Source organism: Schistocerca nitens, chromosome 1, assembly GCF_023898315.1.
Source record: "Schistocerca nitens isolate TAMUIC-IGC-003100 chromosome 1, iqSchNite1.1, whole genome shotgun sequence".
Classification (NCBI taxonomy): Eukaryota; Metazoa; Arthropoda; class Insecta; order Orthoptera; family Acrididae; genus Schistocerca; species Schistocerca nitens.
In genome coordinates this window covers 555,121,498-555,136,843 of record NC_064614.1, presented here as the reverse complement: position 1 = coordinate 555,136,843, position 15,346 = coordinate 555,121,498, and the positions used below count along the sequence as shown (strand labels likewise).

Below are 15,346 nucleotides of genomic sequence, written 5' to 3'. Positions count from 1 at the left end.
CAGGTCTTAGGAAAACCTTCCGTTCATTTTTCATGTAGTCGTCTTTTTGATCAATGAACTTTGAGCAACGTTTTACCTCTGAACAGATTCCATCAACCTACTGCGACTGTGGAAGGCCCGCCCCCGTCCCGTCCCCATACACGCTTCCCTCAGTTATCAATTGACTAAATTCTTGATGTCTCAGATTGCGCCTCATTAATCGATCCCTTCTTTTAGTTAAGTTATGCCAGGAACTTTTTCTTCTTCCCATTTCTTTTTCTTCTTCCCAGTTCTACTCACTGTCTCTTGAAAGTACCCAAGTAATCATCAGCGTTCTTTTATAGGGCGAAATGTTTTTCAGGTTAACATCTCCTTACATATGCGAATGGATGGAATTGAGAAGATACCAAATTTGTTGACTTCCGTCTATGTTTCACCAATTAGTTCTTCAGATGCCTGTTTTCCATTGTCAGTGAATCTTTGTGGCACCTGATATAACATAATTTTCTTAAATCGCGATTGGATCTCCTTTTCACGATGTTTTCCATCGACTCAGGCTAGAATACCTGCATATTATTCACTGGTTATTATTTTAGTCTTTCAGGATGGACCTATGTCTCCTGTAAGGAAATAAAACGGCACACAAGATCTCTCGGAGTCTTCTAAAACCGTTCAACCATCGCTAAAAAGCTGTTTTCGCAAGTTCCTTTCCTCAGTATTCAACAAATGCGGTAACCACCTATCATGTGAAAAGCTTTATCATAGCTAATTACCTGGAAAATGTGTCTCTGTCTTTCATTTAGTACACCTGTGGCATCATCTGTATCACACATCTTCACTCTGTGTACATTCAATACCGTACTGTACAAGTTCTCTGCTTTTCATATGTGTTTGTAGTTACAGGCATTATTCAAATGAATTATCTTGAGGACAACGACCACTTTGAACTAAGCCATTCGAATCTGAAAGCTGGAAATAACGGAACAAACTGATTATAAATTGCCAGAATGAGATTTTCACTCTGCAGCGGAGTGTGCGCTGATATGAAACTTCCTGGCAGATTAAAACTGTGTGCCCGACCGAGACTCGAACTCGGGACCTTTGCCTTTCGCAGGCAAGTGTCTCGGTCGGGCACACAGTTTTAATCTGCCAGGAAGTTTCTGATTATAAATGTTTTACTAACTTTGGATGATTTCCAGTATCGACAAACCTTGGAAAGTGATTACGGAACTATCGGCCATAACACGTTGAAATTTGACGTATTTTAATGCGCAGCATGTACCATCACAACGGAAACAAAATTTCGTTGACAAGGGCGTCGACTATATTCCAGGGTGATAACTTCTCAATTTTGCCATGCTACCTTTCAGTAAGACAGTACAGTCCCTGCTCCACTCCGAAGTATCAGCAATCAAATGAGACAAACGCATGCGATTCAAACAAATAATTTTGAGGCGTTTAATTAGAGTTTGAAGATTGAGAATTCTGTAAATTATGTAACATATTCACATGCGCGTTCATAAACTGTTGTTTCAGATTGTTCAGATTTGCCACATTATGAAAGCACAGCTAGATCTAGATGTTCGAATGTTGGAAACCACATTACGAGTATTGTGGTACAACATAAAACGTCGATGTAATTCTCAACAACGTATCAAGAAATGTTGGATAGCTGAAAGTCTAATCATACAGTGTAGATGTAACAGTCATGTTTCATCTCCTTCACAGTGTTTTGAATTTTATGTTGTCTACTGTATACTGTGTTAGGGGCCTAGTTACAGATATTCTGGTCATTGGTACCTTAATATGTGTCCACTTCAGTGTGTTAGTTGTTTGTTTCTCTTCGTCTAACAGTCTTCCTGCAAACACATCACATAATTTACTCTCTAATGTTTTCTGCACGGTCGTAACTATGCTGTGAAGTGGACTACACCCGTCGGTATAGATAATCCGTTTTTCGTCCAAGTGTGTTTTGCGTCCACATGTCCACGCTTCAGAATCTGACCTTTTGCCTATGGGAAAATAAGCATTAAGGGCCAGCTTCTGCCACACGTACTTGAAAGTTTTCTCTCTCTTTTTTCTCTTTCCCTCGTGGAGGATCAGAATCAAATTCAAATTTTTTAATGAAAATTCCGCCGTTTGACTATTAATTGTTAATTTATTTTACACAATCTCTCTCTCTTTCTACTCTTCGCAAGCCCCAACTGTACCGATAAACTGTCGTGTCATCCTCTGCTGATAGGTGTCACCGGATGAGGATATGGGAGGAGCATGTGATCAGCTTACCGTTTTCCCGGTCGTTGTCAGTTTTCGAGAACGGAGTCACTACGTTTTCAAACAAGTAGCTCCTCAATTTGCCTCACAAGGGCTGATTGAATCCCGCTTGCCAGCAGGACTCAGCAGACCATGACGGTAACCCATCGAAATGCTAGCCAAGCCCGACAGCGCTTAACTTCGTAGTTGCCAGTGCGGTGAGGCCGTTGACAGTTGGAGGAACCAAACAATCTAAAAACATACTACTTGTAATAGCCATAATTATCTGAAAGTGAAGTAAATATTGGTGTAATGTTATTCAGTACACTGTAAGTCAGTCATTCATGGAAATTTCTAGACTTATACCCCTAACATCCCTCATATTCTACTAACAAGGGAACCTCCCCATCGCACCCCCCTCAGATTTAGTTATAAATTGACACAGTGGATAGGCCTTGAAAAATTGAACACAGATCAATCGAGAAAACAGGAAGAAGTTGTGTGGAACTATGAAAAAATTAGCAAAATATACAAACTGAGTAGTCCATGTGCAGGATATGAAACATCAAGGACACTGTAAGCTGAGGGGCGCCGTGGTCCCGTGGTTAGAGTGAGCAACTGGGGAAGGAGAGATCCTTGGTTCGAGTCCACCCTCGAGCGAAAATTTTACTTTCTTTATTTTCGCAAAGTTACGATCTGACCGTTCATTCATTGACGTCTCTGTTCACTGTAATAAGTTTAGTGTCTGTGTTTCGCGACCGCACCGCAAAACCGTGCGATTAGTAGACGAAAGGACGTGCCTCTCCAATAGGAACCGAAAACATTTGATCGCAAGTTCATAGGTCAACCGATTCCTCCACAGGAAAACACGTCTGATATATTCTATACGACACTGGTGACGGCATGTGCGTCACATGACAGGAATATGTTGTCGACCCACCTAACTTGCACACTTGGCGAATGGGTAAAATGATTCTTCTACCTTGCCCGATTTAGGTTTTCTTGTGGATGTGGTAATCACTCCTAAAAAAGTGATGAAAACATAAGAGTTTGTCACATAAACTGCAGTTTTCCCTGTGCTCTATCAAAACATGTTTTTTACGTTTTCAAATGTTTCCGTGTGTAGACCGTCAAATCCTGCATATGTCCAAGCAAATCTGAACATGTCCCGGAATTTTGAAGAGCGAAGTTGATTATGTGTGAGTGCCTGAACTTTGATAATTGACTGAAAATAAAAAATTAAACTTTTCCCCTGGAGAGAAGATTTGAACCAAGGACCTCTCAATCTGCAGCTGCTCACGCTAACCACGGGACCACGGCGCTCGTAAGCCGACACTCTCCTTGATGTTGCCTAGGTCGCGCATGGACTACTCAGTTTGTATATTTTGCTTATTTTTTTCATAGTTCCACACAACTTCTTCCTGTTTTCTCGATTGATATGTGTTCAGTTTTTCAAGGCCTATCCCTGTGCCTACTTATAACTAAATCTGAGGGGGGTGCGATGGGGAGGTTCCCTTGTAAGTATTTTTCACAATGGTGACTACCTGGAGCTGAAAACAAAACGAGTGATTTTGGTTTTGGCATAATGTAATGACAACTTACACAGTGCGGAGAACTCGATGTGTCTGGGCACGCAGTTGTAGGGCGTGAGGTCGATGCTGCGGATGTAGCGCATGGTGGCCAGGTCCAGCTTGTACAGGCCGCGCTGGTTCGTGTGGGTCACGTACGCGTACTTGAACAGCTGGTTCATGTCCTGCGGAACACGCGGAAGGCGTCAATTACAACTTCTGGAGGTGAAGAAACAAGAAAAATTACACATGATTGCAAGGGTGACGAAATTCCCTTGGAACTTCCGATACGCTTGGAACAAGACACAACAAAACTGTTCCATCTGGTGTGCGAGATGTACGAGACACGAATAAAACCCACAGTCTTCACAAGAATGTAATAATTCAATTTCCAAAGAAATTAGGTGTTAACACTTACGAATATTACCGAACTATCAGTTTAATAAGTCTTGGTTGCAAAATACTAACACGAATTATTCACAGAAGAATGGAAATCTGGAAGAAGCCGCCATCGGGGAAGATCACGTTGGGTGCCGGACAAATATAAGAATACTCTGGGTAATACTGACCCTACGACTCACCTAGAATGCACGCTAAGGAAAGGAAACAGAAGTTTACAGCATTTGTAGAGTTAGAGAAAGCCTTTGACCATGATGACAGGACACATCTCTGAAATTCTGAAGGTAGCAGGGATAAAATACAGAGTGCAAAAGGTCATTTACAACTGGTACAGAAACCAGACTGTATCTACAGGACTCGAAGGACCTGAAAGGACGCTGTAGTTGAGAGGGTAGTTAGGGAGCGTTGTAGCCTATCCTTGATGTACACTGACCCAGCAGAAAAGAAAGACGATTTTGGCGACGGAATTAAAATTCAGGGAGAAGAAAAACAACTGGAGGCTTCCCAATGACATTACAATTTTGTCGCTGAAAGCAAAGGACTGAGAAGAGCTTTTGAAAGGAATGGGCATTGATCTTCAAAGGAGGATTTTAGATGCACATCGACAAAAGCAAAACAAGAGTAGTGGAATGTAGTCGAATTAAATCAGGCGATGCTCATGGAATTAGATTAGGAAATGAGGCACTAAAATTAGTAGAGGAGTTTCAGTATTTGGACAATAAAATAACTGATGATGGCCGAAGCAGACAGGATATAAAATGCAGACTTGAAATGAGAAGAAAAGCGTTTGTGGAGAAGAGAAATTTTTGACATCGAGTATGAGTTAAAGTGTTACGAAGTCTTTTCTAGAAGTGTTTGTCTGGAGCATGGTCTTTATCGAAGTGAAACGTGGTCGATAAGGAGTTCGGACGAGAAGAAAGTAGGAGCTATTGAAATGTGCTTCTAAAAAAGAATGCTGAGGGTTAGATGGCTGGAACACGTAAGCGATGAGGAGGTACTGAAAAAAAAAACAGAATAGAAAAGAAATTTGTGGCACAACTTGACTAAACTTGGTTGATGGCATGCATTCCGATACGTCAAGAATTCAACAATTTAGTATTGGACGGAAGTGTGTGGCGTAAAAATTGCGGGGGTAGACAAGAGGAATATATTAAGCAGGTTCAAGTAGATGTCTGTCGCAATAGTTATTTGAAACTGAAGAGGCTTGCACAGGGTAGTGTAGTGCGGAGAACTGCATCAAACCAGTCTTCAGATTGACAGCCACAGCAACAGCAGTATGGGTGAAAATGTTCACTAAAAGCGCACAACGCAGTAAATGCTAGTAGGATATCTTTTACATTGAAAGTCGTGCTCAGTAAACTGCTGCCCGACGTGCTAAGTGTACTGAGTATCAATATTATCCATATATCTTCTCATTCTTTCAATGCGCGCACAAGAAGAATCATACTTTACGTCCTGCTTTCTCTGTTGTCATCTGATTTCAATACTACGATCCGTGCACAATACGTACAAACGGTTGAGTGTGACTTTGTCTTTTGGAGCAGGTCCCCAGAATTCCACAATTTCTACAGTGTTCTTTCGCGGGCTACGCAGTGCCTTTTTAAAGGTGTCCCAGTGAAATATATAGTGCATAAAGTTGCTCTTTCATAGTGATCAAAAGAACCCGTCGCAAACTCCACATTCCGAGTCGTGCCGGAAGATGAATGTCAAGACGTGCATCACGTCATCTGTGAATAGTTCACCCCTCCACTGTGTCCCCGCAGTATTTCACGGCCCAGCGTTTGCTCTTGTCACGAACAGACTGACCAGCTTGTTACACTTTTCTTTATTCTAATCGTTGAACCGAAGTATTTGAAAGACTTCACTGACCATGGTGATTTATCGCTGGGCTTATACTAAATACATGTTAGGGCGCTCGAACTGCCTTCCGCACTTTCTGATACTACACACAGCAACTGACTCAGACGTCACCGATTACTCCACTACTTGGACTGCCCTTCTGCTGTCAGATACAGACAGCGGACATGCCATACGACGCACAATCTTTATGTTGCGGCGGTGTTGCCACTAGTTTTTATCCAATCCCTGTACATCACTTTACTAGCCACGCAGCCCTAACGCACCGCTCAGCACTTTGGCCAACACTCTCCTACTAGTGGAAAGGTAACTGTAACGCAAAGATTCTTACGAAGTATTCTTACAATGACATTTTCGAAAAAGGAGGCAAGAGTTGAGAATTTGGTGCATCTTCAAGGAGGAAGGCAAGGGTTTACGACGTTAAATGGGAAGAGGTAAGAGGAGAATGGAGAACAAAGAAGGGCAAAGCCGTCATACAATTATTCAAATATTTATGGGAACCATTACATATTAAAGGTATTTCATTTCAGCACGACCCCACTAGGCGGTATAGAATACGCATGAGTCAGCCCCAAGTGTTGACTGGAGTCGAAAGTGAGAGACGTGAGGGAAGACGTACCTGCACCGGTGGCATGAAGAGTCCGCTGACGAGGTCGAACTGTCCGTCTATGGGCTCCGGATGGACGGTGTGGTGCTTGCGCTTCTGCGCGGCGTCGCGGATCACCTGCACCGTCTTGACGCCGCGGTCGCGCTCCGACCGCCAGTTGAGCACCCACACCTGGTCCAGGTGCGGCACGTAGTGCAGCTCCACCGGCATCTTGTCCGTCGTCACCACCTGCCGGCGAGGCAGGCTGCTTGGTTAATACGAGTCATCAATCACGTAGCAATCATTATAGACTAATGATATCCATGACATAGATAGTTCTGACTTTGTTGCACTGTGCCGGAATCTTCAACGGGGAAAGCATTTCCCAATAACTTTCTGGTCCTTCTTCAAGACGTCCTCTGGTATAGAGGCTACTGAGGACATCTTGACGAAGAACTTGGAAGATATTGGAAAATGCTTTTGAAGTTGGAGATTGCAACTCAGTGTGACAAAGACGAAGTCTCTGCATTCCGCCTCAACGACACGTTAACCAACAGGCAACTCAGTATTTACTTTGAGAACAAACCACTCTCCCACAATCTAGGCGTCACCGTGGGTAGACCACTGAGCTTCAAGGGTCATCTGTCAAAGACAGCCGCCAAGCTTAGAACTCGCAACAACATCTTCAGGCGCCACGCTAGAGACTTCAACTTTAGGCCCAGTCTACCCGGTAAATCGCTTTGGCACAACAGTGCGCACACTACGTGCATTGATGTCTAACTCCATCCACCTTATAACAGGAACTATAAATTCCACCTCAACCTGCTGGCTACTCGCACTAAGCTTCTCCCATCTGGAACGAGAGAAATAATTCCTTTCAGGACTCAAAAAGATCGAGAACAGCCCTCTTCTACAAAAATATCGAGACGTCCCCGTTAGCAAGAGAAATGGACTGCGCTCTTGACAACAAAACTTAAAAGAGTGCAACAGTTTTGGATGAAAATTGATTCAGCCTGTTGATCGCTGAAAAGAGGAGTGGACCAAACAGGCAGCCCCTGACTTTCATAAAATGTCTAGCCTCACCACCATACCACATGGATTCGGCACGTCTCGAAAAATTTGGTCTACCATAAACAGAATATGAGCAAACTGTCGTAGATGTCCTGACTTGATGTATCTATGGGGAAAAATAGCTTCTGCCAAATGTGATTATGGAGCTACTAGACAAACCGTGATACATATAGTAGAATATTCACCGGTGACTGCTCCGAATTCTTGCATGCTATCGAAAAAGCTGTAGAATACATTAGCAATATTTCGTGGTTTTATATAGTTAATACATTTTTTATATCTATCCTTTATTTTCTTTTAATATTTGCTATATGTTTTATATCATACTTAATGCTCGTATTGCAGATTATTTGTAGGTAATTAATTCATGTGATGCACCACGCTATGAGCAAAATAAAAAATAAATAAATAATGATATGGTTTACTACTGTTCAGACGTTAAATGTACAAAGATATAAAATAATATTACGTACTCACAACAAGAACTAATAAGGTCCACACGCCACAGTGATAGTACCGATATGTGTAATAGCATCGGATCGAACAGACTCTGAACGCTTCCCCGAGGAATGGCATTTGCCATCATGTCTTTCACGGCTCGAAGTTCAGAACTGTTCTTTGCTGTTTTCGATTTAGTGGCGAGTCACTTACATGTTAAATCCCAAAAAGATTCAATGACGGCGTTTCAGCATTAGGTGCTAAACGGACGGCAGCTGCACGAGATGACAAATCGCGTTAACAAAGGCTGATCGTTCCCACACCTCACCATATTGGCTCCAAGTCTTACTCGTGTAGTGTCTATAGCAGTTGACGTAGGAGGTATAGTTTATTGGTGGCAGAAAGCGATATACAGCGTGTCCTAGAAATGTTGTGACAAACTTCGAAGGATTGTAGAGGGTGCCTTGAGGAACGAATTGAGGACACAAACCCTTGACTGGAAACTTCATCCAACGACACTACAAGGCGTTGAAGTTGTAGGTGCCGGGGCCTTCCAGTAGGCCACGCCTTCGTCGGTAAACGTGCCTATGTGCGCTGACGGACCTTAGGTGAAGCGTCATGCGATATTGTTTGTTATTCAGTGACTGTGACTGATCGTCACGCTCGTCAGTAGTAAAGATAGAGCTAGCTGCTGTGCAGACAGGCCTTGTCTCCTATTAATGCGATGCTCTGTTGCCTTGGTGGATGACGGTTTTGGACACACGTTTTGATCTGCTGTTTATTTTGCTCCTGTATTCCGAAAAACAATAGAGACTTTACAGGATTCCAGGAGAAAAATAAACATTCGATGGAAAACAGTGTCTGAAACTGTCATCAAGCGAACCAACAGAGCGTCACATTCATAGGAGACAAGGCCTGTCTACGCATCAGACCCCATTGGCGGTCGTGGCAATCAGTCGCGATCACTGAATAACAAACAACATCGCGAGACATTCCGCCTATGGTCCGTCTGGATAAAAAGTCACGTTTGGTGCCGGAGGGGTGGCCTAGCGGCAGGCGCTGACCCCTACAACTTCGAAGCTCTGTAGCGTCGTTGGATGACGTTTCCAGACACAAGTTCCCATCCTCCATTAGTTTCTCAAGACACCCTCTACAACCACCCTCGAAGTTTGTCGCAACATTTCTGGAACACAGTGTGTATGCCAATGATACATTACTTTTCTTTGCAGGGATATCGTGGTCAGAACAAAAATAATTCGTCGTTTGCTGTAGTGCAGTAAGTTGCTATCTGCTCGAATGTCCCTGGTATACAAGTTAGTATTTATCCTACTGTCATGAAAGACAGGAAAAATTTATTACCTTGAGGATAATATTCTTGAGACAAAAGTAGCAGTCAATAATGCTTTTCACATAGGAAAATTTGGGTATACAAGTATGTACTCTTGGCCTATTTATAGGCAATTTTTTAATGCTCATTTTCTTAAACAACAGGGAAAATAAATCAGAAGTGCTTCACCAGGTTTTGAACCTTGATCAGAATATGTGCGACACCTTGGTCACCTAACATCGTTTCAAATAATATAAGTTTTTGTTGATTTTAGAGAGACTGTCAACCATTTATGCGTGTTTGGATTTACTACTGTTCTTCTCTTATGCAACAAGTGGAATTTTTATTGAGATTAGGCGCACAAGACAAAAAAGCTATCAGGAGAGAGCTATTACGTTACAAATAACCATGTGAAAAAAAAATCAGGCTGATGGGGTTAAGTTTAGGTCATGCAGATACTATCGAGAAAGTGGAACATCAAGCATCTGTGGAAGTCATTCTACCAGCCCTCTGCCCTCTGCCAGGCACTTAAGTGTGATTTGAAGAATACCCATGTAGATGTAGATGTACACTGGTTTTTACGAAAGATGGGTGCTGGTTTGTGACTTACGTCAACGACGACCATCTGGATCTTGCTGATGACGAGGACGCGGTCCTTGTGCGGCTGCGCCACGTACACGTAGCGGTTGGCGACGTTGATGGCCTGTCCCCAGCTGCAGTTGACGCCCTTGTCGCCGCACACGTACTCCTGCTGCGAAACAAATAACAAGGTCAACATCTCGTTGATATCTTTCTGCCTTTGATCTTCTCTGGTACTGAACATTGCCAATATTCCACGTTAAGGTCGAATTTACCTAAAAAATCTTGGTTTATCCAATCAATGATATAAAATGTTTGCCAGAAGACAAAATTAAATATAAAAACAATCTGAAAAAGTTTCTCCACGACAACTCGTTCTATTCCGTAGAAGAATTTCGATATTTATAAAATCTGTAGGTAAGAATTGCTAATTTACATCTGTATATACAGTGTGATTCAAAAAGGATACCACAACTTTGAAAATCTGTATTTAATCAAAGAAACATGATGGAGTACTCAACGAAGCTTTTTTCAGAAGCAAACAAGTTCATAAATCCAGAATGAGATTTTCGGGCACACAGTTTTAATCTGCCAGGAAGTTTCAAGTTCATAAATGTTCAATATGGAGCATTCCAGACACTTGAGCGACATCAACCCCATACTCGAACTCGTTCCACACCCTCTGTAGCATATCCAGCGCAGCAGTTTAGATAGCTACCGTTATTCTTTCTTTTAGTTCTTCAGTGTTAGCTGGTAGAGGTGGTCGAAACACTACATCTTTAACTCAGATCCACAGAAAAGTATCACAGGGGCTGAGGTCAGGGCTTCTTAGAGGCCAACGATGAAGGGCTCCGTCACGAACTGCCTGGCGGCAGGTGGGAATCTTTCGTTCAAATAGGCACGGACGATTATGTGCCAGTGTGGAGGTGCCAGTCCTGCTGGAACATGAACTGACGGGCTTCTTCTTTGAGTTGAGAGAACAGCTAATTCTGAAACATTTACCGATAGGTTTGCCCTGATGGATTGTATGTTCGAAGAAAATAGGACCAAAAACTTTATTGGCTTAAATGGCGCAGGAAGCGTTCCCGTTCATGCTGAATTGTTTCTCGCGGATTTTCAGTGCACCATATATCGACATTTTGCCAATTGACTGCCCTGCCGTGTGACAATTTGTCAGATTCATAATGAGGTTAGGTTAGGTTAGGTTAGTGTTGTTTAACGTCCCGTCGACAACGAGGTCATTAGAGACGGAGCGCAAGCTCGGGGTAGGGAAGGATGTGGAAGGAAATCGGCCGTGCCCTTTCGAAGGAACCATCCCGGCATTCGCCTGAAACGATTTAGGGAAATCACGGAAAACCTAAATCAGGATGGCTGGAGACGGGATTGAACCGTCGTCCTCCCGAATGCGAGTCCAGTGTGCTAACCACTGCGCCACCTCGCTCGGTTGATTCATAATGAGTAGAAATTCACTAAACACTAGCTTCGAAATGAACTGGTCTTCTGTTACCATTTTCTCAAGGACAAACTCGCAGAACTCGATTCATTTCACCTTACCAGCTTCCTAAAGGGGAATTGTAGACGATAAAGTTTCATTACCAACCTTTTCCTTAGGACTCCCCAAATGCTCGGATGCGGAATTTTCAGCTCTCTGCTAGCTCGACGGGTCGATTTTCTGGACTACGAGCACATGCTCCTTGAATGCGGCCAACATTTTCTTCACTGGTGCGCGGCCGTCCGGAACTTTTTACTTGCACGAACACCCTTTCTTTGTAAACTGTTTATACCATCGTACGACACACCACAGATACCGCCTGAATCAAACTAGGTTTAAGACACCGGACGTTGATACGGTGTCCCCCTAACCCTTTCGAACAGTGTATATCCAGTGTGGGCAAAATAAAAATGTCTGGAAGATTTTTACTAGACTGACGCAAGAGTGACCTTTGTTAATGAACAGGAGGACTGCCCAGCACAGAAAATATTGGAAACCGTGATTATGGTGCACCAATCCGTTGCTGCCACATGTCCGCGCATGCTCAGTTGCGAGTTGCGACATTCTCTGTCTCGAGTACTTCGCTCTTTCATTACGGTTGAGTAAGTGAGAGGAGAAGACGTGTGCTACTTCCAATTGATTGCAACACAAAATGATGCTCCCGAAAAAACAGTGTGTTCAATATCGAGTATTTGGCGGAGCACAGTTCGTGGGATATGTGTGCGGGATTGTTTGTGCAAGAATTTAAGGTTGGAGTTTTTTTAAGATCTGGAGTATTTTGGCAAAACCTCCAGAAAAAAACTGCAATGTAAAACTTATTGGCAAAGTGGCACGTAACGGGTTCTGTAACGAATAAAAGCAGTAAATGTCTGAAAAGCTTTAGAATTTAATAAAACTTTGTTTGAGTGAAGGAAAGTCTAGTACATGCTATACGAACTTTTTCAAGAGCACTTTGATCCTCAAACATTGTTTTGTTAGCCCTTTCATCCAAAGTCAAACGTTCGATTCTGACATTAATTCTATAAACATACGTAACTACTTTATTAATTATTACTGAAGCATATTTGTTAGAAAAAACTTGAATTCATCCGTTATATCATAATGCTGCAATTTGGCAAAGTTCTTCGCCTTTCCGTCATGTTTTTCACTAATACCCATTTTGCCATACTCAAATCGTACACCATCAGTTTGCGTAAATTCTGTGCGCCACCTACACATACGACCAAAATAAGGTCTACTGAGATTCGTCCGTCGGCGTATCCAACGCCTCGGGCGTGCAGCGAGAAACTTCCGGATCATCCTCATCCGACGATATGCAAACGACCTCCTCCAGGGTTTCCACATCCAACGAATCCGACGCATCCAGTTCCGCCTTCAAAGAACGACAATGCAAAATGTGACAGTCAGCGTGAATAACATTCAAACGTGAAATAAGAGCTTCGTCACCGATATTAAACTCGTTTGATACAAATATCACCAAACCACGATGCTGTATAACCATACAAGGTTTATTTTTTACATTAACAGTAACAGGTCATCCTTCAACAATACGCTTCAAAGTAGAAGCATACTTCCTCCACCTAGACCACTCGAATTCCTCAAAAACAATAACATTATGTACACGTGCATCATATCCGCCAAATCCGAATTCAGAACAAAACGGCAGATAAATATGCTGCTTTCGTGAAATGATTTTTTCTGTTAAGGTGGACTTCCCAATATTTGTATCGCCATAAAGGTACAATTGTTTCTTACGCACCTCCGTGGACCGAAAGGCCTTGTTATACCACCGTACAACATGCCCCGCCCAGCCATTGTAATTGAGATGACACTCGCTCAGAGACCTGACAACCAACCGATTTGCCTGAAAAGAATCGAAATACTTCTCAATGAAACGAATCCTTGACCAATTGTTGAATAAAAACGGGTCAGTGTAATCGATCCTACTGGTTCGATCTGTCCACCTACGCAATCGAACATTAAAAGACAAACAAGAATCATTACAATTCGAAATTGGCAGAGAATCGTATTTCGTAATGTAAATTACTGCAGACTTTCGACTTCTACAATTCTGAACATCAAAAACGCCATTAATACTGCCGAACATGAATTCTATACCAGACCGTACCTCATTTAATAACATTTTCTCTTTCATCTTTATATAACAATGCAAATGTGTTAAATTACCTTGAGCAAACTCAACCCCCTTATCTATGAAAGCGAGAACTAACAGATGTATCGAAATATGATCGAAAATTACCTGCATCTGTTTCCATGGAAATTTGCGGTTGTGCATGAAATAAACCGCCCAGACAGACTTTCGCCCTTTGACCTCTACCGATGGTTTCTCAGTGAAATGAAATCACCACTTTTGGACTTCCATTTTTCATTTCTTCAGGTGAGGCTTACGTCAGCATGTGTGTCGGGTACGTGAACTGACAGAACATGCGCCATTATGCAGCAGAAGATCTCCATCTTATTGTAACTACTTTTTTCGGGCGCTTTTATTTTGTCCAGACTGTATTAAAAAGTTGTAAATGGCCTGCAAGTAGCTGCATTTACAGATAAACGTATAATATGAAGGTAAAGTGTCTCATTCCACTGATTACGGCTGATCTTACACTTACAAATGATCCAAGCAACATGGAAGCAACTAACTTTGGCTTATGAGGGATACGTTTCCAGCTTGGTTAACCTTCGCGGTTCTGCTGCAGTTCTGAAGGTTCTTTCTGCAGCCCAGGTCTACTCCGGTATTCCTTCGTTTCTGGGAAATCTTTGTCATGATAGATATCTATTCTGTGCCTGGTTGTATAAACTGGTAAGATATTTCATCATCCTGTGCGTTGCTGCATGGCGGTTTCTACCCTCGTTCTGATTAATGCCAAGCTGACTCTCCATCTGTGCCTCGTGAATACAGTCCATAAACTGTTAAGTATGAAAATATTCGAAACATTATACACAGCCAGTAGCAGCATTCGGCTGAAACAATTTGTCAGATTCATAATGAGTAGAAATTCACTAAAAAAGACATTGCGCGACCGCTTACTTCTGACTTAACCCAGACTCATAACATTGGCGCTCAACCGTTCACCTAGTTAGAGATAGGTTAAGCGGGAAGAATTGTCATGTTAATCTTTCGTCGCCATACGACGTACTGATTATGAAACAAATTAAAGGGATTTATGCATACGAAGCTCATGTACAGCTGTGTACAAGAGTAACTCATAAAGATTGCCTGATGTAACTACATAACTCAAATATTACTTTTTGATTTGGAGAGAACTTTTCTCCAGTCTGTTACGAAACAAAAGAAAGTAAACGGTTAATACTGAGTGAAAGCTGTTATTTATGCAATCTGGTTTTAAATTTCTCAGTGATGTCACAGAATAAAATACTTGAACCACAGCGAAGACATTATAACACATAAATAGCTATCATCTCTCTTTCGCTCTCTCTGTTTTTGTCTGACAGAGTTTCAGACTGTCAAAGCAGCATTTTCTCCATATGAAATTGTTCGATTTTTGGTGGATCGTATATGGCGTATACGACTTTTTTTCTACCTTCCTGTGCATTAACGAATAGCCGAATTAAAGATAAACAAATGTGTGTGAAATCTTATGGGACTTAACAGCTAAGGTCATCAATCCCTAAGCTTACACACTAATTAACCTAAATTATCCTAAGGACAAACACACACACCCATACCCGAGGGAGGATTCGTACCTCCGTCGTGACCAGCCGCACAGTCCATGACTCCAGCGCCTGAGACCGCTCGGCTAATCCCGCGCGGCAGTGAA

General features: G+C 42.4%; 1 protein-coding gene across 2 annotated transcripts in view; it reads right to left on the bottom strand.

The window, feature by feature from the left end:
- LOC126254472 (follistatin-related protein 5-like) overlaps positions 1 to 15,346 on the bottom strand; it is a 572,842-nt gene that overhangs the window by 31,212 nt on the left and 526,284 nt on the right. For both annotated transcript variants that reach the window (XM_049955314.1, XM_049955315.1), the window contains exons 12-14: positions 10,089 to 10,229; positions 6,676 to 6,891; positions 3,835 to 3,985 (exon numbers count right to left, since the gene is read on the bottom strand). In XM_049955314.1, coding sequence (XP_049811271.1) covers positions 3,835 to 3,985; positions 6,676 to 6,891; positions 10,089 to 10,229 — 508 coding nt within the window. The remainder of the gene's footprint in view (positions 1 to 3,834; positions 3,986 to 6,675; positions 6,892 to 10,088; positions 10,230 to 15,346) is intronic.